At 40.4% G+C, this 25252-nt stretch overlaps 1 protein-coding gene across 2 annotated transcripts in view; it reads left to right on the top strand.

Moving 5' to 3' along the window:
* The window catches only part of cpsf7 (cleavage and polyadenylation specific factor 7), a 54705-nt gene extending 29810 nt beyond the window's left edge, over positions 1-24895 (top strand). Inside the window, exons 5-9 of one of the 2 annotated variants that reach the window (XM_033039089.1) lie at positions 10598-11132; positions 13580-13695; positions 14374-14527; positions 21281-21471; positions 22148-24895. In XM_033039089.1, coding sequence (XP_032894980.1) covers positions 10598-11132; positions 13580-13695; positions 14374-14527; positions 21281-21470 — 995 coding nt within the window. In that variant the 3' untranslated portion in view covers position 21471; positions 22148-24895. Of the gene's footprint in view, positions 1-10597; positions 11133-13579; positions 13696-14373; positions 14528-21277; positions 21472-22147 lie in introns of both variants that reach the window. The other variant, XM_033039088.1, reaches the window with a different exon arrangement.
* The last annotated feature ends 357 nt before the right edge of the window (positions 24896-25252 follow it).

The following is a 25252-nucleotide window of genomic DNA, read 5'->3' as shown; positions in this document are numbered from 1 at the left end:
AGTAATGAAGGTATAAATAACATTGCTCGTAAGTGAAGAAAATCAAAGTGTTAATTATATACAGACAAAGATTTGATTAATGCACAAATCTGATGGGAACCTCCTGTGGAGCTCAGAGATTGTGGTCCAGAGATGCGTTGTGGTGGAGCATCATTGTGATCTCAGCTGACATGCATATGATGGTGTGCAGAGAGCTAAATCAACAGAGCCTCAATCCAGAATTCAACACAGAACCTTTCTCTATCACACGTTATTGAAAGGCCCACCTTTATTCACACTGTATTTTACATCCAGCAAATTTCCAATAACAGGGCATAAGACATTTCATATCTGAATGAAACATGAACAGTGAGGTTATTAAATCCCCGCCAGTCAGATAAATCCTCCATCCTCATTAATTGTTCACAGTGATAGAATAAATAAACGGATGAAAACCTCTGAGTCGGACTTTAGAGAGCAAAATCTTATTGATTTAAAAGACAGGTACTTAGCCAGTAACTCACTTGAAATCGTTAGGCTTGGAATCCTGTTTATTCTAAATTTTCTATGGACATTTTCTCATCTCATTCTTTTAGATAATAGCATTGAAATCAAGGATTCTCTATTTTTGTTTCGAATGAGTCAGCAAATTTCTATTTAGTTTTCATTGAACAGAGTAATGCTGGATTTTGACCTCACAGTTTGATCACATTCTACTAGGTTACCATGGATAAATCTTTCATAAAAGGTAGACACAAAATGCTGGAGTAACTCAGCAGGACAGGCAGCATCTCTGGAGAGAAGGATTGGGTGACGTTTCGGGTCGGGTCCCTTCTTCAGACTGATGTCAGGGGAGTGGGCGAGACAGAGATAGAATGTAGTCAGAGACAGTAAGACTGGTTCTGGTTTCATAAAAGGTTCTGGTAGTTTTTTGATGTTCAAATTCTCTTAGATGGTATATGAGCTATGTAGCTCTGAAAGCATCTCAACCCTGTTATCCAAAGTTTCCAACTTTTCTTAGCTACATACTTAATCAATCAAATCTAATGTGTACACTAGCGATACTCAGTTTTACCACCTCCATTGTTACTTTGCTGTGCTATCTGACATTACATCATGGATGATCTTCATGTGTAGCACCCTCTTAGGCTCCCATCAGGAATACCCCATTCAAATCCCCAAACCTCCCTTCCTTTCTAATGTTTTGCTCTGGCTAAATCCAACAAAGGATCTTACTGCTATATTTTATTTTGAATCGGGTTTCAAACCTCCACACCTCAACCAAGAGAGTCTTCCCATCCAGCATCTGCCGGCCAGAACTTGTTCTTTAATAATGTCAAAACCTTAAACCAATGACTTTATCAGTGGCAACTTTGACCACTCTAATGGTGACCTCCTGATTTTTTGTCCATTTAGCAACGTGTCTGGACCCTTGCATTCGTGTCTTAAGTCCGGGGTAAATCGAATTAGTGGTTTTCTTGTCACTTTGTCCAGTGGCATATCATCTCTAACAAAGTGATTAAAAAAAAGTATTCTTTACATTTATGAAACATTTGCCTAGCTATGCCTCTTCTCTCTGCAGCTTTCCATGCTACTTGCTCCTTGTGTTTTTCAACTCTGTTCTATTGTGTTGGTTTCTGCATCCTCACACATGTGGACACTTCATGAACTTTGCAGAGTCTTTGCACTCTGGTATTAATGAAAAATCCCACGCATCTTTTGCCATCTTCAGTAATTTCCTTGAAATCTATTTCCCTAATCACTTCTCATAAATCATTTGCCAATTACAATTCCTTCCGATTACATTTCCAAGGCACAATCAAATCTAAATGTAGTTGTTGCCACACCTGGGTTTTAAAGTCTATTTAAAATTAAAGCTTAAGTTTCTAGAGAGGACAGAGTGTAATTGCATTCTGATATCTGCACTAAAGAAAGATAATTAAGGCAAAAATAAAGATAATTAAGATTGGTGTGTTTGTAGTAGGGAGAAAATAAGGTCAGATTATATTAACCAGTACCAACAAAATAGAGACAATGTTTAAGACAAAATGGAGTCTGGTGATGGGCAAGGGATGGGATGATACATGTGAGGCTTTCATCTGAATCCTGCCTGTGGGTACAGAAAAGTATCAGAAGATTCACCTTATGTGAAAACATTAAAGATCTAGTCAGGCATCAGGCTATTTGATAGGTATGAAAATAGCATCATCACAGAATGAAAACGGGATACTCAAAATTTTCATGTCTTTCATTTATTTTGCATAGGTGCAAGAAGAATGAATGAAAAGCGTTGTTTATTTTTGAATTAATGTGTGTAGGCACTTGAAAGCTGACATGGCATTTCCTTAAAGTGACATTCAACAGATTGTGTTGGATATATGCATATACTGACCTCCGTTAGATGTAACTGTGATCATGAAGCTGAAAAGATTTTGGGAAAAAAAGTAATGGAAGGAAAGTAAAGCTGTCTAATAGGAAGTTCTGTCACTCATGAAATAATGCTGGAAGACCTTTCCTACCAGAAAGAGTATTTGAGTCATTATTACTCTGAGGTGCAATGAAGATTTGCTGTTTCAAAAAAGTGACATGCTGCCAACCCATCTTTAGAGTGATTTAAACATTATTTAAAATGTGTCCGATTTAAAATTGTCTAGTGACTTGCAACCCCACACGAAGAATGGTGACCAGAGGATGAGGGGGGAAAATACAAAGGAAACATGATCTAAGAAGACTAATTGTAAAAAAAAAGCATAATTGTTGGGAGGGATAGATGGATTGCATATCTGAATAAGAGAGAAAAAATAATTTGATGCCAAAATCAATGGAAAGCAGTTTCTTATATTTGAATCGCTGGAATTACAGACCAAGTTCACATATCTCAAGTTTAGAAATACACCATGCATCTACATTTCTTCGTGTCTTTGACGTATTAATGTTTGTTTACAATATTCAAATCAGAAATTCTTCCAGTGTAAAGTGTTACTAAATGGAGATTTTTAATCAAGCAATTTTTATATCTCTTGCACAAGAGCCATGGTGGTGCAATGGTAGAGTTACAATCTTACAGCGCCAGAGACCCAGGTTCGACCCTGACTACGTTGCTGTCTGTACGGGATTTGTACGTTCTCCCCTTGACTGCATGGGTTTTCCCCGGTGTCCTCCCACACTTCAAAGATGTTCAGGTTTGTCGATTAATTGGCTTTGGTAAAGATTGTAAATTGTCCCTAGTGTGTAGGATAGTGTTGGTGTACGGGGTGGTCGGCGGGGACTCGGTGGGCCGAAGGGCTAATTTTCAATAACTCAATAGATAAGGTGACATTTTGGTCTATTTGCCTAAATAAATTTTGTATAGAGTCACAATACCACTGAGAAAACCGTACACAAGCAATAGAATTAACTTTGTTAGAATCCAAACGTTGATTACTCTGTTATTTGTCCTAATTTATTTTGCATTTTTATAATGAAGGGGTAGATATTACAATGGATTAGAATAGATTCACATCCAGTTGGTTTTTCATTGTTATGCTTACAGAGGAACTTGAGTTCACAGTGAACTCTTTGCCTCGTTTCATTTGGTCGGAGTAGCAGTAAACGTACTACTTCCTGAATAGAAAACATCCCTACAATTATGGAAGCTGGTTCCTACCTTCAATTCCACATTGACAATTTGGTTCAGCTGTAGGAAATTACTGAACTTACCCACATTTTTTGAAAATAAATAACTTTCAATAAAAATATATTGCTTTCAAATAAAATGGACGGGTTATAAAGGCCAATATTTCATCAGTACAACAGGCCATTTTATCCTAAACAGTATTACACTGAGGTAGTTATAATATTCTTATGTTTAAAAAAAAAAAAAAATCAACTCTGTAATTAAAGCTATTTTGGTGTTGGGTGTGGGAGCTTAAAAACTTACAAGAGGCAGAAAATAATAATGAGTTATTTAATTGCGAATTTTCCAATGCAGATAATATCATTTTTCCCTTAATTGTTTCCAATTTGTTATCAAACTATCGCTGAATGATCAAAGGTGAGTCAGATTATTGCCACCTGGGGAACAAGTAATGTTGGCCATTACGCTCAGTTAGAGGCTGATGACAGTGACTTTGGCCCGTCTCCAGAATCTTCCTTGGTTCCAGGTGTCTTCTGAAGAAGGGTCTCGACCCGAAACGTCACCCATCCTTCTCTCTAGAGATGTTGCCTTAGTTACTCCAACTTTTTGTGTTTATCTTCGTTCTTCTCATTGGGTCTTGTTTCAATCAAGTCTACCTAGATCAAATGTTTTACCCGATATTTGAGCCGCTATGACATTACAAAAGCAGGATGATAGTAAAACAGATTCCAGCGTTCTTCCTTTGGTGAGCCATTGCCAAGTTAGGAGTGGTCAAATGCTTGTCTCATTTCTCCAATTAGTGACAAAACTGTTTTGCCTTTGAACTTTTTCAGAATGCCTTTTCACATTTTTAACAAAAGCCTCAACTAAATAGAGGTTCTAGCTCAGATGTAACCAGATGTGGGAGAAATAAACACTGAATCACGAGAGAATACTTCCCGAAAAACATTTACAAAGATCTCCCTCTTTCTTGATTTTTGCTGCTTGGAGATCTTGGTAAATGTTTTTCGGAAAAGGATAAGACTATGCATGCATGACCTTTATTCACCTCTCAGTAGCCTCTGTATTGTGTTCTGCTGCCACTTCCCAATCATAATTACTGTTAATTGTTTATATAAATCTCTGCCTATATGTGCCTTAAAATGTTTCTTGGGAGCAGTGTTTCCTCTTTGAAGGAAATGACCTGAAATTTGGGAAATTCTGGTTGTCTTCGAATCATTTTAGGGAAATTGAATAATTTCGGGAAATTTCTGCAACCGGACCGCGAAGGGGTGTAAAGGTAATACACACAGCGCTGCCGGTTTGGCGCTCAAATGTTTAAACAGAGCACTGTCAGTTTAACACATGGGAATTTAAACAAAGAGCTGTCGGCTGCAGCACTATGGATTCTAAATATAGCACAACTGGCTGCTGCGCTATGGGCTTTAAACATGGCGCTATGGCCACAAACGCTATGGGTCACAGACTGTTCAGGAAAATTCTCGTATAACAATGAGTCTTTGGAATTCTCTTTCTCAGTGGAAGTTGAGCCTGATTATTTTTCAGGCAGTGGTAGAATTCTGGATAAGCCTTTGGTGAAAAGTTACCAGTGGGCGGTGCGATTGCAGTTACATTGAGGTTGGCCTTGATTTTGCAGAACGGTGGGTGGGCTCAAGGGGCTGAGAGGGAGGGGTGGAGAGGAGGGAGAGAGGGGGAGAAGGAGAGGGGGAGCAAGGGAGGGAAGGAATAAGAGGGGGAGGGAGAGAAAAAAGGAAGGGGGAAAGAGGGAGGAAGAGAGGGGGGAGGGAGGGAAATGGGGAGAGATGGAGCAAGGGAGGGAGGGAGAGAGAGCGAGCAGAGACTTAGAGCATGAGACATGACACATGAGAGCAGGTTGAAAAAAACTAAGACAATGAAAGCTGTTGGAAGCAACGAAAGCTGCCTTGCATAACACTACAAGTGAGTAACAGAAGCAGGCAGATACGGTGTAATTACATAGATCTGTTTTGCCTTGTTCTTCTTTGTGTTGTTAACATGTGCCCATGGAAAAAACAAAACAACAAATAGCACATAGGAAGCACTTTTGAAAATGTCAGGAAATATCATCAAATTCCAGGGAATTTGGGATTCTATTTCAGGAATTTTTTTGTTGAGCTGTGGAAGCACTGCTTGGGAGAAAGACTCCATGTGAAGCATCTCGATGTTGAAGGTCCAATATAAATGACCTCTTTTGAAGGGAGCTGATACATCATATCCCAAAGACTTAGCTCACATGTTCACTCCCATAACTTCTTTGCACAGGTCTGCCCCTTTGCTTGATCGAATTGTGGTGACCATCCAACAGCAATCAACCACTGCTGGGTTACTTTCTGTAAGTGGTACCACGCTGTCTAAATGTCATTCGCTAAGCTATGAAGGGATGACAGAGTCATCTGGAAGATGGAGGTTAATTCAGAAACTATTTTGCCAACATCCTCAGCACTGCAATTTCAGGAAATGCTCCGTGCTTTGCAGTAGCGTGTTCTATTTCTCTGTGTGAATTTAACTTGTGGCATTTGTTAATCACCTCGTGTTCAGCAATAGGAAGCAAATACAGTTCTGGCTTTGTTTTAATATTTCAAATTGAAATCATTTATGGGGTTTTAAAATATAAAACCTTGTTGTACTTGACTTTTACTTTAGTAATTATTAACCAGCAGGTAATCCTGGAGTGCACAAAGAACATTAAGTCTCTTAGGCTTGCTGCATTCAGCGTTCATGTGCTTATTCTATCACATTGGTCTCCTTTAATCTCGGCTGCACAGAAGGAAGCCATTCACCCCACTGTGTCTATCCCAGCTTTTTGTAGAATACTCTAGACAGTGTAATTTCCATGCTTTTGACCTATTGCTCTGCAAATTACCTTTCCTCGCATGCTGAGCAAATCCCCCTTTGAAGGAATTATCGTCTATTTATTAAACCATATTTCCAACTGTGCAGATGAATTACAGATAGTTTTCAGGTGATTTTTGCAGTCAATGGGTTAATTGGTGGTGCTTCATCATGACTGCTGCTGTTACCAGTTCTGATATTGTGCACAGCGGGAGAAACATAATATCTTTGAACTGCTGTATTTAGGGTGCGTTAAAAAATTCCAGTGTTTCTCTGAAGGCAAGTGAAGGCATCTTCACTACCTTGAAATGAACAGCCATTGTCAGTAACCAGGACTCAAACCAGTTGCTTTCCTTAAACTTACATAGTTTTGAAGTTTTGCAACTTGGCACCATTTACGACCTTATGAGAAGATGTGCAGAAATGTGATCACTTTTGGGATAGTGTCAAACATGCACATAATACATGCATATAATTCACATGTCCTGAACATGCTTGGTGACTGTTGAGAAAAGATAGCGGTGCCGATGCTAATACCCCAGTACACATACTTCTGATTCCTGATCTAACAAGCATTCTCCTTCTGACATCGATGGTGTACTGCACTAAAAGCTAAAAATACCAAAATAAGACTTGATTTTTTTCTGTTAACGGATAAATCAAAATAACTTTACCTTCAAAATAATCATGAGAACAAAGGATGAACCCATTCTACCATTCACTGAGAAAATGGATAATGTGTATCCCAACTCTATTTACCTTTCCTGGTTTCATAATCCCTTCATACCTTTGGCTGTTAAACTTTTTAATAGAGTTACTGTTCAAATACTGTTAACTGTTCTTTGTGGGTGAGGGTACCACATTTTTTCAAGACATTTTGTGTGTGAAAGTATTCCTCGACTTCCAGAATGGCCTGCTTCTGACTTTGTTGCCTCACCAAATCGAGGACTTTCCTTCAGCCGAAGTTGTTTCTTTCCACCCGCCTTTCAAAATCCTAAAAACTTCACTCAGTCACTCCTGAAAAACATCTATACAGATTTTGGTCAGTAACATTACAATTAATCTGTTCTGTAGTGATTTATCTTTTATGCAATCCTGGGCATGGAACTCCGCACAGCGTACCAGATGTGGTCTACCCGAGAACTTTGTTTAGCTGTAGCAAAACTTCTTCCTCATTACACCCTCTATGTCTGAATCCCTAAATCTCTTTGGGTATTTAAAAGATATTCAGAATTACTTTGGACTTAAAATCCATCTGCCACAGTTTTGTCTATTCAGTTACTTTATTGATGTCTCCGTAATTTTGTGCTCCTGTCAGCATTACTATGCCACCTACTTTTGCAACCATTGGCAAACTTAATAATATGTTCAGTATTGTTTTAGGTAGGCCATTATAAAATGTAATGAACATTTGAAAACCCAGCACAAATTCAAGGGAGCACCAATTTGAGTATATTCTCCATCAACCCAATTTCTATCTTTTAACACGATGAACAATTTGCCATGAGCTTTATTTTGGGTAACGGGTTCTTATATGGAAGCAAATCAAATGTCTTCTGAAAGGTCACATTAGTTTAGTTATTTCTTCAGCTATTTCTTTTTTGTTTGTTGGATACAAATCCAAATGAATGTTGAATTAAAGAAACCGCAAGTACCTGAAGCACCTTCCATTTTGGATAATGACTTTATCAAAAAGTTGAGAGTTGAACTAACAAGTCCTTACTAATGTCCTGCTGTGAGGTAATAGTCAGGGGATTGTACCTTAGGACAACATTCTGTGTATTTTACAATTCTTTTAATTTTTTCATAAAACCAAACACCAATGGCTTTGCTCATCGATTAATAAAGCAAGTTTCTAAATAACTTGTAGAACATTGAAGAAAGGCAAAAGAATAAAGATGCTGGAAATCTTAAATAAAAATAGAAAATAATAGGTATATTCAGGTCAGGTTACATCTTTGGAGAGAAAAATAGAGCTGAAACATCTTTGGAGAGAGAAATAGACCGGAAACATTAATACTGTTTTCTGCAGATGCTGCCAGACCTGCTGAGAATTTACAGAATTTTCTGTTTGTAGAACAGGAAAGGAACAGGAGATAAAACATTTATGTTTGCCACGGTGAAAGTGGATAGTATCAGGTACATGTGTTTTTGCCTTCATTAGGCACTCAGTGTATTACTGAGCAGTTGATAAATGGACACCAAGAAACATTTAATCTGTTTTGAGCTTGCTGAATTTAGCAGGTTGAAGAAGTTGCTGTCAGCTTGTGAGTTTAGAAGAAAATGTAGTTCTGGAGACGGCAGAATCCAAGTTAGATTTTGGCATAGATTGTTTTTCATTTCTTAAATTGAATAATTTAAAGCTTGAGGCTGAAGCGTGGCTGTTTTGTCAAGATATGAAAATGCTTGGAGTGTTGGTGGAGGCAGATACAAATAGTGGCGTCTAAGAGGCTTTATGATAGGTACATGGATATGCAGGGAATGGAGGAATATGAATCGTGCAGACATGAGATTATCTTATCTTGGCATCATGTTAGGCACAAACATTGTGGACCAAAGGTTAGAACTTGTGCTATACTTTTCTATTTTTTATTTTCGATATGGAACGATTTGTTGGTAACAATTTTGTGTTTTTCTGAGGCAGGAAAGGGAATTATAAAACATGTTAAAGTAAAGAAAGCAGATACTTCTGGAGTGAGGAATATCAGTAATTCATAACAGCAGACATTATTCTGTCATTTATTGGATTTTTCTTCAGTTTTGGTTTGGAGGATTTTAAACACAATTCCTTAAAGTTAACTTTGAGAGTTAAAATAAAATTCAAACACCCCATCACCACAAGGCCTTATAGCATCAGAAAAAAGACAGTTGTGTGGAAGGATAGGACCTTAAAATATTTGCCTTTTTTAAAATTATATCACAGTTGTACAACACATTGGTGAGGCTGCATTTGGACTATTGTGGTCTGTTTTGGTCACAGTGCTACAGGATGGATTTTGTCAAGCTGGAAAGATTGCAGAGAAGATTTACGAGGATGTCGCCAAGACTCAAGGGCCTGAGCTATAGGAAGAGATTGGGCAGGCTGGGACTTTATTTTGGAGCGGAGTTTAAGATGAGAGGGGGGATGATTTAATAGGATAGACACATAGATAGAAAATCTGAAGCGGGGTCCCGACTCAAAATTTCCCCTATCCATATTCTCCAGAGAGCTTGACCCGCTGACTTATTGCAGCTTTTTGTGTATATCTTTGCTATAAACCAGCATCTGCCATTCATTTTTATTACATTAAGATTAATAGGAACCTGAGGGGCAAATTTTTCATAAAGAGGGAGGTTTGTATATGGAATGAGCTGCTAGAAAAGTAGTTGAGGGAGGTACTATAACAGCATTTAAAACACATTTGAACAGGTACATGGATAGAAAATGTTTAGAGGAATATGGGCCAAACGCAGGCAGGTGGGACTAGCATAAATGAGACATCTTGGTCGACAAGGGAAAGTTTGGCCGATGGGCCTTTTTCCACACTGTGACTATCTGACTCCATGGCAGAACAGTGAGTAAACATGCAGTAAAAATAAATACATTTCAATTGCCAAGAAGTAGTATTTTCTGTTTCCTGGATTCTGGATAAAGACTTCTTCACAATTATTATTAATCTATTATTTTGCTGTATTTTCTTTTTATCTGCACAGTGGCGAGACTAATAAAATTGGGGAGAAATGTTTGACCTTGCTAGCTGGCCATGAATTACAGAGAAAAGCAAGCACTCTTCACATTTCACCTGAAGATATATCAAAAATATTACATTGCAAAGGTGGGATAAAAGCCATACTCTCTGTTCTCCATGTCTGGAGCTGACACCCCAGCTTAATCTGAGGAGATCTGGTGGTTTGAGCAAACTACATCTAAATTCCTGGAGATAACTTTATAACTCAACAGTTAGTTCCATTTTGGCAGCAGGTATTAGGCAAGAGTGTAGTTGATGGGGCAGCTGGTGGTTCTGTTTTCAAAGTAGAAGATCTGAAATGCTGTTGTCTCAGGCATTGAGCCGCGTTAAATATTCTTATTTTCTCATGTGCGAAAGATTTTGCATTTGAGAGCATATTTAATCAAATTAGAATGCTGACTTTGTGTTATAAATGTTTTTGCAGGACAAAATCCGCAGAGAAGCCAGTCACATGACTCAATAAATTCTCCCGACCACCGCGATTCCCCATTGCCCCGGAGAGGGCCATCACCTGCTGAAAATGCAATTGCTCCACCCAGGAGGGATAAGTTACCACTTGCCTTCCACATGTCAGGGCGGCCTCCTTATGGTGATATCCCACATGGACTTCCACCCCCAGGCCTCCTCCCCCCTCCTATGCCACTTCCTCTCAACGCTGGATACGGGCCACCACTTCACATGCAGCCGGGGCACATGCCACTACATGGCACGTTCATGGGTCGACCTGGCCCTCCTGGATCCATTGTACCACCATTGCCACCCGGAATGCCTCCCCATCTAGTCGTGCCTCCTCCAGGTGCCATCCCACCTGCTCCCCACATCAACCCAGCATTCTTTATACCACCAAATGCCGGCCTGCCTCCACCGGTGGATAACAGAGGGCTCCCTCCACCACCACCTGATGCCTTTGGAAGACCACCACCAAATCAGTTCAACAGAGAGGAATTCAAGCGTGGCAGGTAGGAACAGAGTAATGAAAGGTCACCTGTACTTCGCCTTCATGAGCCTCTAATGTTCTTTTTATTTAATTTTCTAAATATATGACTGAATGTATTGAAATGGTATGAATCAAGAACAGGCGCTCCGGAGCGTTTTTGAAAGTGGGGTGGGGGGGGAGGGGGGACTGAGTGATCACTAATCACTGGCCTTGGGGGTACCTGGAGTGGTACGGTAGTACGGTCCCCCCCCCCCCATCCCACGGTAGGGACTTTTTGAAATTTGATGTATTAAAATTATGTTTTACTGCATTGTAAAAGAATGATTTCAATGTTTTTTTGTTTGAAGTATTTTTAAGATAATGTAGGGCCTACATGAGAGATAGGAACAGGCGATTATTATTATTATTTGTTATTGCTCGGCCTCCAAAAACTGGGGGATAATAATACAGGCCATCCCCCACCTCAAAGTGGGGGGATATATCCCCCATCCCCCCCCGGATCGACGGCAGTGCCTTCCATGGTACAGAAAATTTGACCAAAAAAAACTTTTAAATGTGTTATCATTTCAAGTGCTATTTTTTTTTTTTTTTTTTTTTTGAAGTTGGAAAAAGGGACAAGAAACAATCATAACATTTCCTGATGTTGCAAAGTCATACAAATTATGTTTGTAATTATGTTTGCCTGTGGTTATGTTTGCCTACCCCTTATTCTTATACTGTGACCCCTGGTTCTGGACTCCCCCAACATCGGGAACATTTTTCCTGCAGTTACAGTTAGAATGAAAATCTAGCAGGCAAGCAGGATGCTTTCTCCAACCACCCCCATTTGAAGGCCAGTAACTTCCATCGCTTCTACCCAGTGTTTGGTACCTACCTCCAGCAGCCACTGGTTGTCCTCCAGGATGCACCGAGCCGCAGCCTGGTCCATGCCGGTCTCCAGGGCGAATGCAGCACAGAGATTTTCACGGCAGTGGCGCAACGCTTCCGACAGCCCGGGCACTCTTGCACTGAGGCTGCTCCAGACTCGCCAGCCCGGCAAACACTCGCCAGCAAATCTCGCATGCCCCGACTCCCGCCCGCATCTGCCCCCGCTGCTACGTCTGCTTCCATCCCTCTCTCCAGCACCCACGACCAGGTTGCTCAGAGCACAGCAGCGCCTCGAACAAAGCCGGAGACATTGAAACATGTCTAGCCCCAGCCCCCCCCCGGTTCTGCGGCTCAGGAAGAACATAGATCTGAGCTGATTCATCACTATAAGTGGGACTTCTGATTGTTGGAGCTTCTGATTTCCATCCATTGCCAGTTGGATTGTTTGGATGTTAGATATGTTCAGCCAAGGGCTCATCTGAGGAAAAGTTGCAACACTAAATTTTGTGGTTGATGACATAACTGAGTGCACTGATTTTAATTCCCTCTTTTTTAAAAACTGTTTGGAGGGTTTGAGGATGGATAGAGTGGCTTTATTTGTTCCTGGAGCATAGAAGGCCGAGAGGTGAACCTATAAACATTTCTAAGATCCATAAAGGACATAGATAAAGTGAATAGCCATAAAATACCCATTTTATCAGGATGTCTCACAGCTTCGTTTGGGAACAGCTCCATCCAAGACCGCAAGAAATTGCAGAGAATTATGGATGCAGCCAAGACCATCACACAAATCATTCTGCACCTCATCTATGTACTGTCCAGCAATTATCCCTTGATTTCTTCAGTGATAAAAAATCAACTCAACAAGTGCCAGGTCAGAAATTTCACCTCGTCTCTAAATGACAGATTCCTTATCCTGAACCTATGCTCCTAGTTCTGGGCTGTTCAGCCTGAGGAAACAGTGTCTCAGTTGCTATTCTCAGAACCTTGGTAGCTTCAATGAAATTATCTCCCATTTTTCTGAAATCCAGTGTATATTGATAAACCTACCTCAATCATTTGTGATGATAACCACTTCAACCCAGGAGTCGCTGAAGTGAAGCATTGGCACCGTCTCCAAGGCAGGGATATCCTTCCTTAGAATTAAAGACCCAAATTACATTCAGTACTCTAGCAGTGGTCTTGCCAAAGCACTCCTCTATCGCAGCAGGACTTGCTGTATTTACACTCCATCCTTTCAATTTAATTATTTGGTCATATTTGTTCCTAGCTCAATTTTTTAAGGTGATTTCGACATTGAGAGAACTGACGATTGATAAACAACTTTTGGATTTAGAATGAAGTGGTATTCTTCTTTCACTTTACTCGTAAAATGGCACATATGCCTGGACTGCAATTACATCACACACTGGGTGTGGGATAATCTCTCTGCCATCCGTATTCAGAGTATGTTTAGATGTCAGTTTGCCCCTATGAGGTTTAATAGTTGTATAAATAGAGAAAGATTTTAAATTAATAGTATGTGCAGAATTATATCGGAGATGTTGTTACTTTATTTTGATTACTGTATCAATAGTGAAGTGCTTTGTCCTTGCCTTGTAGAGATCCTGATCCCGGTAGTCCTCCTTTAAATGAAGCAGATTTCGAAGAGATGATGAACAAGAACCGAGCAATCTCTAGTAGCGCCATCTCCAAAGCTGTCGCCGGGGCCAGCACAGGTCAGTGATTTTGCAGGACGCAGACCTTCGCATCAAAACTCTCAGCACTAAAAGGCCCATCAGTTCAGAAATATACTTGCTTAGAGGAGTGCAGAATAACTGTTTCAATAAATATCACATTAACCCTTTGCTCCTATCCTTCCAGGGGTGTTTTTCAGAAATAATATGATCTCACTTTTAATAAATAATGCATTGTGTACAAAGTAAGCTATCTAGAAATGAGAAAGGACAAACGAGGAAATTTTGAAATATTAATATTGATTAAAGCTGCCCACTGTATAGCAGTGTTTGCCCCTGCAGGAAGAGAACATGGTGATCAGGATGCTATCACTATGATCAGGTAGTAGAAATGGAATCAAATAATATCATCCTTGTGAGTTGCAGAATATTGAGTGAGGACGCTCTATTCTAATTAATTACATCCATTTCAATGTGATGTTGGACCTTGCACTTTAGTGCTAACATTAGTCCAATAATTCCAGAGCCATAATGTTTAAATTGTAACAAATCATGAATTATAACAAACATATTCAAGAAGGACTACATTGCATTGGACTTTTGGATATGTCGCCAAACAACACACTGGATCACTCCAGGCTTTTACTTTGGAATTACTAATGTGTGAATTGGTGCAGAGTTCAAAAAATTGGTTCAATTTTCAACTTTTGTGTTATGCAGGAGACTATGGGAATGCCATCGAGACGTTGCTTACTGCCATCGCATTGATCAGACAGTCAAAGGTTGCAGCAGATGACCGCTGCAAGGTTTTAGTCAGCTCTCTGCAGGACTGTCTCCATGGAATTGAGTCCAAATCATACGGGTCAGGATCCAGGTATGCAAATACTGAGTAGAAACTAGGAACTGCAGGTGCTGATTTACATACAAAAAAAAGACATAAAGTGCTGGAGTAAAGGGCCTGTCCCACTTTCATGACCTCTGCCGAGTTTGCCCTTAACTCGTACTCGCAGCATGGTCGTCACAAGGTCGTAGGTAGGACGTTGGTAGGTCGTGATGCTAGTCGTAAGTACTCGTGGCTTCAAGTAGGTCGGGGCGTTTTACTAGCCTGATGAAAAATTTACACAACCTTTTTTACTCGTGGACGTGGGACAGGCCCTTAACTCAGTGGGTCATGCAGCGTCTCTGGAGAACTTGGACAGGTGACGTTTTGGGTTGGGACTCTTCTTCAGACACTGAGCATCTTAGTTTTCTTGGTTGAAATTATCATCAGTCATGGTAGTAGGAGGATTACTCTCATATGATGGTACCTAGGAGTTATTGTCCCAACAATTTTTCATTAGACAGTAGAAACAAAGGAACTGCAGGTTCTGGTTTACACAAAAAGATGCAAAATGCTGGAGTAACTCAGCGGGACAGGCAGCATACTTGGAGAACATGGGTAGGTGATGTTTCAAGGTGAGGACTCTTCTTTACAGAGTCATATTATGATACAGTGAGGATACAGGCCCTTTGGCCCAACTTGCCCACACTGGCCAACATGTCCCAACTGCACTAGTCCCACCTGGCCTACCAAACCTGTCCTAACCATCTTCTTTAGACCTTTATTATTAGACATAAACTGTAATTGGCAGATTTAACTTTACTAGACTAAGATGAGCTAACTGTGCATAGACCAAAGTTGAAAATTGCAATGTTCCAATATAAGAAATAAAAGCAGGATGAGGTCACACTGCCCCTCGAGCCTGCTCCACCATTCAAGAAAAATTCCACTTGCCCATTCTAATTCCACCTTCATTAATCCCCGAAGGCTATTGTTCGCTGTCAAATGTTCTCATCATCTGAGACTCATTTCCAGGTTAGATGTTGTGATATGGTTTAGTTTACTTTACCATTATTGTCACGTGTACCAAGGTACAGTGAAAAGCTTTTTTGTTGCTTGCTACCCAGTCAGCGAAAATCTATACCTGATTACAATCATGCCGTCCACTGTGTACATAGGTAGCACATAAAACATTACTACCCAGAGTAAGAGTGTACGTGTTGGAAGATAATATATTATCATGGGACTAGGAACGAAGAGTTTGGATGAATGGGTAATCTCCTGTCTGGCAGTCAATAACTATTGGGGAGCCATAGGATCGATGCTGGGGACTCAAGGATTTATAATCTACTAGACCAAATGGGAACCGTTGGGTCCCATCCCCCAATGCGGGGGGGGGGGGGGGGGGGGTAGTGCGCGTGAGTGCTGGTCCCCGAACGCTATTATCCACCACTCACCCATAGGTCCCAATACTCACAACTCCTGAGAGAGGGAGGAGTGGTAGAGAGGGAGGGTTAGAGAGGAAGGAGGGTGGTAGAGAGGAAAGGGGGTGGTAGAGAGGGAGGGGGGTATGGAGGGGAGGGGCAGTAGGGAGGGGGGTTAGAGAGGGGAGGGAGGGGGGTAGAGAGGGTGGGAGGGGAGGGACGGTAGGGAGGGGGGGGTTAGAGGGAGGAGGAGTAGAGAGGGAGGGGGCAGGAGAGGGAAGGGGTAGAGAGGGAGGGGGGTAGAGAGGGAGGGGGGTAGGGAGGGGAGGGACGATAGGGGAGGGGGGTAGAAAGGGAGGGGGGGTAGAGAGGGAGGGGGGGTTGAGAGGGAGGAGGGCAGAGAGGGAGGAGGGCAGACTGGTGAGCTAACTAATTTCTCTATCCTCATTTCCCTCATCCTCCCCTCCATTACTCCCATTCCCTGCCCCAGGACCTACCCAGGTCGTAGAGCAGCTTGGTTCCCCTTCTCGGCCCAGCCCTGGCTGTAGACGCAGGCTGGTCCTCGGCCGCCGCCTGGGCTGCAGTCCAGGCTCAGGCTCGTCCTTGGTTCCAGCGGCAGCCCCTGAGCTCCAGTGCAGGTTCCGACTTCACCGTCCCTGACCCTGGACCCAGGCTCGTCCTTGGTTTCACCGGCGGCTTCTTTCTCGGCCCCGGTCACGGCCCCATCCCAAGCCCGGGGCTCGGCCCTCACTCCAGCTCCAGGCCTAGATGGTATGGGAAAGGGACGAGTGGGTGCACATCCAGGTAGGGGAGGGGGGGTTTATTTGTACGTTAATTACCTAAACTTGGAAAATTCATAATGATGTATGATGTCCTGTTCCTCCAATTTGTGTGTGGCCTCGCTCTGGCAAAGAAAGAGGCGGAGGACAGAAAGATCAGTATGGGAAAGGGAAGTTAAAAATAATTGTTAACCAGGTGATCCAGCAGGCCTTGGCAGACTGAGCGTAAGTATTTGGAGAAATGGTCACCTAATCTAAGCTTGGTCTCACCGATGTAAAATAAGGCCACATTTCTGTCCTGGGCCTCCTCTGTTACCAGAATGACCACGTGTAAACTGGAGGAACAACACCTCGTTCCTTCCTTTGGCTTCACAATTTAAGAACTAATGTGTATTTTCAGTTTTTGGATAGCTTTCAATTATATCTCTTTTCAATTATATACAAGGGTTTCCTTGTATTTCCTGCTTTCAACTAACATGTTTAGAATTTCCATGATTTATTTTATCTCCTTTTTTAAATACAGGAATCATGTTAGATGTACAGTGGCCTTCATAATGTTTGGGACAAAGACCCGTCATTTATTTATTTGCGTCTGTACTCCACAATTTGAGATTTGTAATTGAAAAAAAAATCACGTGGTTAAAGTGTACATTGTCAGTTTTTAATAAAGGCCATTTTTATACATTTTGGTTTCACCATGTAGAAATTACAGCAGTGTTCATACATAGTCCCCCCATTTCTGGGGAACATAATGTTTGGGACACAGCAATGTCATGTGAATGAAAGTAGTCATGTTTAGTATTTTGTTGCATATCCTTTGCATGCATGACAGCTTGAAGTCTGTGATTCATGGACATCACCACTTGCTGGGTGTCTTCTCTGGTAATGCTCTGCCAGGCCTGTATTGCAGCCATGCATGTTTTGGGGACTATTCCCCTTCAGTTTTCTCTTCAGCATATAAAAGGCATGCTCAATTGGGTTCAGATCGGGTGATTGACTTGGCCACTCAAGAATTGACCATTTTTTAGCTTTGAAAAACTCCTTTATGGCTTCAGCAGTATGTTTGGGATCATTATCTTGCTGTAGAATGAACCGCCAGCCAATGAGTTTTGAGGCATTTGTTTGAACTTGAGCAGATGTGTCTATACACTTCAGAATTCATTATGCTACTACCATCAGCAGTTCTATCATCAATGAAGATAAGTGAGCCAGTACTTCAGCAGCCATACATGCCCAGGCCATAACACCCCCAGCACCGTGTTTCACAGATGAGGTGGTATGCTTTGGATCTTGGGCAGTTCCTTCTCTCCCCCATACTTTGCTCTTGCCATCACTCTGATATAAGTTAATCTTCGTCTCATCTGTCCACAAGACCTTTTTTCCAGAACTGTGGTTGCTTTTTTAACTACTTCTTGACAAACTGTAACCTGGCCATCCTATTTTTGCAGCTAACCAGTAGTTTGCATCTTGCAGTGTAGTCTCTGAATTTCTGTTCATGAAGTCTTCTATGGACAGTGGTCATTGACAAATCCACACCTAACTCCTGAAGAGTGTTTATGATCTGACAGTCAGGTGTTTGGGAATTTTCCTTTATTATAGAGAGAATGTTTCTGTCATCAGCTGTGGAGGTCTTCCTTGGCCTGCCAGTCCCTTTGCGATTAGTTAGCTCACCAGTGCTCTCTTTCCTCTTAATGATGTTCCAAACAGTTGATTTTGGAAAGCCTGTTTGGCCGACAGTTTTATTCTTGTTTCTCAGTCCCATAATGGCTTCTTTGACTTTCATTGGCACAACTTTGGTCCTCGTATTGATAAACAGCAATAAAAGTATCCAAAGGTGATGGAAAGACTGGAGGAAAGACTAAGTGCTGAGAGCTCTCTTATACCTGAATCAAGGAGGCAATTAAACACACCTGACCAATTACAAACGACTGTGAGGCAACGTGACCCAATCATTATGGTGCCCTGAAATGGGGACTTTGTATAAACACTGCTGTAATTTCTACATGGTGAAACCAAAATCTACAAAAATGGCCTTTATTAAAATCTGACAATGTGCACTTTGACTACGTGATTTTTTTTTCTATTACTAATCTCAAATTATGGAGTACAGAGGCAAATAAATAAATGATGGGTCTTTGACCCAAACATTATGGAGGGCACTGTATGCTAGTCTTGAATTTATTCAATTAGTTCCCTTTCCAGTTAAATTGTATCACATTTTTGGGTGATACTGTAATATGATAGTTTGATATCTTACATCTTTGTATTGATATGTCATAATGATTTTCTCATTTTATTAATCTCCTTAGTAAATACCGAGTAAAGTAGTTAATATTTATTATTGGAAAACCATTAAATCAATAACTGGAAATAAAAATGTTATTGAGCTACCTCCATGCATTGTCAAAGACTCTACCCAAATTTATGAAAAGGCTGACATGCTTGGTTGTTTTAATGAGCATTTCATTGCCTCTGGTTCACTTTTCAACTCTCAAAACACAGCTCGAGGCTCCTCTGCTTGCTCTGATAGTAGTTGTTTTTTTGAGGGACAAGCCTTTACTTTTGACGCTGTTACACTTTCAGAGGTGCATAAGGCCCTGAGATGTTTAGACACAAAAAAATCGGCAGGTCCAGACAACCTTGAGCCTTACTTCCTAAAGTTAGCCGCTGATTTTATTGCATTGCCTCTGACTTATCTTTTTAATCTATCCCTGGAGACAAACGAAATTCCCCTTATTTGGAAATCCACCTTTGTTCTCCCACTGTTAAAAGGGGGGGACCCCACTGTGCTAAACAACTATAGGCCCATCTCCAAACTGTCTGTTTTAATTAAGGTGCTGGAATCCATTGTAAACCAACAACTGAAGGACTTTTTATCAACTAACAGTATTTTATCTGAATTTCAATCTTGTTTTAGGAAAAAATATAGTACGTCAACAGCTGCTTTAAAAGTAGTAAATGATTTTATTGAATTTTTAGAGAATAAGCAACACTGTGCAGCCCTTTTCGTTGACCTATCAAAGGCTTTCGATCATGCCTTATTGTTACAAAGACTATGCAGCATCGGTTTGTCTGATCAAGCTGTCTGTTGGTTTAAAAACTATCTATCAGGCAGATCCCAGTGTGTGCGAGCAGAAGGTATTACTTCTAGCTCTCTTAATGTATCCAAGGGTGTGCCACAGGGATCGGTTCTAGGACCTTTATTATTTACTATTTATATTAATAGTTTAGATCATAAAGCTCCGAACGCAAATTTTCACTTTTATGCTGACGACACAGTGATATATTGCTCTGCGTCTACCCCAAATCAGGCTCTGTCAGCTCCAAACTGCTTTTAACACTGTGCAACGTAACCTGTGTGATTTAAAACAAGACAAAGCTTATGCTGTTCACTAAAGCTAAATCAAAGCCCTCGGACCTCCCTCCTATCACCAGTTTGCAGGGCTCTGTGATTGAATCTGTGTCTCAATATAAATATCTGGGAATTATAATTGACGATTCTCTCTCTTTTAAACCTCATATCCAGCAACTTGTGAAAAAACTAAAGATAAAATTAGGTTTTTACTTTAGAAACAAGTCTTGTTTTTCTTTTGAAGCCAAAAAAAGACTTGTTGCTGCAACGTTTATGTCTGTGTTGGACTATGGTGATGTTTTATATATGAATGCATCTTCAAAATGCCTACAGTCTTTAGACACGGTCTACCACGGAGCACTGAGATTTGTTACTAATTTTAAAACCCTCACGCACCACTGCTCTTTGTATGCTCAAGTTGGATGGTTTGCCCTGTCCACCCGCAGACTCCATCATTGGCATATCCTTATTTATAAGACTATCCTCGGTGTTCTTCCTTCATACCTGCAGAAGTATGTAATTCGAAAAAGCACAGGAACTTATCAGCTCCGCTCTGAGGACTTGTTCTTACTAACTGTACCTAAAGTCCGTACTGAACTGGGGAAAAGGGCATTTAGTTATGCTGCTCCCTTCGCATGGAACCAGCTGCAGAATGAACTGAAACTTAAGGAGCTGGTTTCTATAAACAGGTTTAAATCCCTTCTTAATGAGGTTGAAGCGGGCTCTTCAGTCTGTACATGCTTTGTTTGATGATGTTCTGACTGTGACTCTATTTATATGTTCTCTGTTGTTTTTAAATTATTGTCTGTAACTGTGGAACTGTGCTGCTGCCTGTCTTGGCCAGGACTCTCTTGTAAAAGAGATTTTAAATCTCAATGAGACTTCTGGTTAAATAAAGGTTAAATAAAATAAAAAATAAAATTTTATATTTTCTTTTTTAGTTAATTGACACTCGTATAACTAGAAACAAAAAACTGCTGATGCTGGTTTATACCAAAGATAGACACAAAGTGCTGGAGTAACTAAGCGGGTAAGGCAGCATCTCTGGAGAAAAAGGATGGGTGGCATTTCTGGTTGGAACACTTCTTCATGCTGACCCGAAATGTCCCCATCCTTTTTGTTCAGAGATACTGCCTGACCCACAGAGTTACTCCAGCACTTTGTGTCTTATCTCTTATAACTGTATCGACATTCAAATACGCAATCAAGCATTGCTGCTGAAATTATGGTTGAATTAAATTTGCATTAGCAGAAAAAGAGATCGATCACGAGACCGAGAGTACAGCCGTTCCCACGACAGGAGCCGCAGGCACAGGGAGCGCTCTCACAGTGAAGATCGACATGAAGATTATTATCGTGAGAGAAGCAGGGAACGTGATCGGCATAGAGACCGAGACCGTGACAGAGAAAGAGATCGGGACAGGGAATATAGGCACCGCTAAGGTACGCTTCGTAAACAAGAACAGTTGAAGTGTGATAATAACATTGCTATTATCTTCTAATTCTGCACCCAATTAATTTCTGTATGATGCAGGGGCTCTTGTGGTGTAAGCAAATAGAGAGGCCTCGTTGTACAGCAGATTCCCAAAAAAGTGTTGGGATGATGGTATTAATTAAAGATGAAATTTTAACTATTTCAACTTTGAATCTAATGCAAGATCTGAAGGACACACCTCTTGAAATCACGTTTGCTCCATTCTGCTTTAAATATTAGTAATATGGATGCCACATCTGTAACCAAACTAGAAGGAGAACAATTAACTAGTTTTGTGTTCTTGTTCAGAATTCACTGACCCTGCTGGAAAGTGCAAATGCTTTGACATTAATTGAGGGCAGGGTAGGCGTCTCTCTACATACCTTCTCCCCCACCTCCCTCTGTGGTCCGATGCAGAAGGACTAGATCGGCGTGGTGGTAGAAGTATTAATCCAGTTTAACCATTATAACAAGCCAATGGGTTGAGAAGAGGCGAAGAATGGAGGAAAGTGGAAGATCAATGTGATTATTTTAATGGAAGGTGTATCAGTGCTATAGCCTTACGCTTGTGGGTCTCATCAAACTGAAATTAATACCTCTTATTTTTCTCCTCTTCCTCTCTCTCTTCCTGCCATCAATCTGCAGAGGAGAATTTTCACCTTTGTACAGATCCTGGAGCAGGAGAAAAATTTAAAAAAAAATCAGGAAGACATTTTGAAACGAGTGAAGAAAGGAGCTGAATTCTTGGGAGAGGTGTGTGCCTGAAGTATTAGTACACACACAGCTGCAACTTGAAGAATTTCTCCAGATGGAAGTGGATTTCTGGAACATATTATGTCGAACAACCTGTTTTCAACAATTACATTAAACATTTTATACATTCTCAGTTTCTTTAAAGGTTGCTGGCTGGTCAGATCTTTTTACTATAGGTGCAGTTGGCTGGGAGGACATCTTCAAAAGGAGGTTGCATGTTTTATAGTTTGCCATGATTGACCATGCCAATATTTTCATTGCTCACAGATGGCATTGAGCCTGAACTTGCTCAGAGTCATTGATCAAACGTTTAAGGGTATAATGTCTTCAGTAATATGCATCATCTTGAATAAAACCCTACATTAATGTTATCTGTTTTGTTTTCTGTGGACACATTGGAACAGGTCTTCTGGTATCTCATGATTTAATTGACGATAGCAATCAGAATGATATGTTCCTGTCAGGAATTTTAACATTTTCCATGTTGCAAGTGCACAGATGAATACTGACCCTCAGTGCTCCTGCTCCAGTCAAAGAGTAAATGTTTTTTTTAATTTTTTTTGTATTTGGAGAGAATGGGGTGCAGGACAAAGAAACCTTTTGTGCCAAGACCTGGTTGAAGACCCTATTTTAAAAAAATTGTATATAGACAGTGCTGTCGTCATCCAGATCACCCCGTAGGCACCCTGATGTCAACTTGGATCACACCCAGCCAACAGAATTAATTTTTCTTTGTGATAGTAGAGTTGGAAAAGTATTTTGGTTGTAAATTTAAGATAAATAAATGACGTTTTTTAGTATCTTTTACAATATAAAATACAGATTTTTTTAGTAAAAACCATGTGTAGAGAACCCCCTACAATTTATTGTTACCTGAAGAATTTTTAAAAGCTAAATTACAGCATGCTAGTGATCTCAGATTGTTCAAGTAACTTCTAGCCACTCCTAGTGAGCAGTTTTCCTTTGTGCCAAGCTTAGTTCTTGGAAATCCTCTCCAGTCACTTAGCCGGGCTCAACGTTACTTCACATCACTGTTACTTTAAAAGAGGAAATCTTACTGAACTTATTATTTTTAATAGATAATAAATAATAACAAAAGACAATGCCTACAATTAACTGTTTAACTTGTTTAAAGGATTAGAATAAGTTGTTGAGAATTACTGGGCAAGTGTTGACAACAATCTTGGTGACAGATAATGCAGTAAGCAAGACAAATCTTTCCCTTCCCAAGAAGTAAGAAGACATTGAATTTTCTAAGCCTTTATGAATCGCACATTGTCAGGTATACTGCAGCAGGGCCAGCTACAGTTCTGCCACAGTAGGATGGTGAGAAATGATAAAACATTGTTATGACACCACTGCAATCTTTGTGAAATACATTTTGCTCTTTGCCACTGGATGTCCTTAGTGAACTATTGGAATAACATATGTAACTGGCTCCCAATCATCTTAAATGAAAGCCCCACTAGTTCACAATCAATATAATACAGGCTCCCCCCTCATCAATAGCTGATAATGTCAATGGCTGCGCCTTTTAAAGAGCTGGGTTGTCCCAGGGACTCTTTTTTGTGAATTTTCTAACTAAATTACTTGGTGTTATTAAAGCCTTGAAGACTGCTGTAGCCTTTGTCATGCCCGTTCTCCGCTGGAAAAGAAGTGGTCATTCACACCAGATCAGGATACACTCGTGTACAATAAATTAATGCACATTGATGACATCTAGTGACACAAATGAGTATGGTGAACCCTCAGCATTTTGGTTCAAGCTGGATTTTTCTAATCCCAAAACCAATTGTTTTCAGTTATGAAGAGCTGTTGTTTGCACACATCCAGCTTTAAAGTGACATACTTTTCAATAGTTTTAAGTAGGCTTAAAAAACTGAACACCATATTGTGCAATAATGTCTTCAATAGCGTCATGATGGAGGTCAGTGATAGTAATCTTGAATGATAACACATGTTGCTGTTTAGGTGCTTTGTAGGAAGTTTCTACCTGAGGACTAATGTAGTGTAGACCATGAAGGAAAAGCAAGTGAGACAAACGAATCACTGCTGAAAACGTAGCTACTAATCAAGTGATTTATTTCAAAGTACACCTTGATGACTTGTTGCATAGGCAACATACTAATGGTGAGAATTTCTGAAATTTGCCAGCAAGCTTTGTGTGGAATGTTTTTTTCTTTTAAGCCCTAAATTAGGCTAGACCATTAAGATTTTGATTTTATTTCTTTCGTGCTTTGCATTTTGGAGAGTTTGAAATGAGAATACCATGAATATCCTGAGACTTGCAGCTGGGTTGGCACCTGCTGGCCTGGTGCTGCTGCAGTTGGTGCCAGTACTAGAGGGGAGGAGAGGAATGCAGGAGAAATGATGGAAGAACTAAAGCATTCCACATAGAATTTCAATCTTTCTTCACTTGGGACAGTTTTCTGCTTTCTTTTTTAAAATGGTAAAAAATATTTTTTTTAGTTGTACCAATTTAATGACAAGCAATTTGTCAGTGACTTTGTACTGTGCTTGTGCGTTTACTGTGAAATTAAAAAAATTAAATTGTTGCGTGTTTTCTTTTGTAGCTTGTTAATCTGTATATTTTAGTGACACAAAGTACACTCCTGTGCATTAAAATGTAGATTCCTGATACCTTGCTGTCTTTTTATTTTCAAGAGCTGCATTTGTAGAGGAACAACCTACAGATGAGACACATCTGCAGCTAACTTTCCACAAGGATCAAATACAATGAATTGAAGTCGTGGGTACCCTTGGACCAAACTTATGTCCTATCCAACTGCATACTATGCTCACAAATCTAGTAAAGCTAGGTTCCTTGATAATCCAATTTGCAAATATTTTTAAAATTATTCAACCTGAATTGAAAACATGGCCCACAAAAATTTGGAAATTCATTTGCAAAATAGCAGTTAGTGAGTTATGGGATCCATTACCTTTGTTCAAGACAATTAAAAATGAGGGATATAGGGGAAGAGAATCAAAATGAGT

This window comes from Amblyraja radiata, chromosome 20 (genome assembly GCF_010909765.2).
Source record: "Amblyraja radiata isolate CabotCenter1 chromosome 20, sAmbRad1.1.pri, whole genome shotgun sequence".
Taxonomy (NCBI): Eukaryota; Metazoa; Chordata; class Chondrichthyes; order Rajiformes; family Rajidae; genus Amblyraja; species Amblyraja radiata.
Note: the sequence above shows the minus strand (reverse complement) of the source record. Positions and strands in the feature narration are given on the sequence as shown.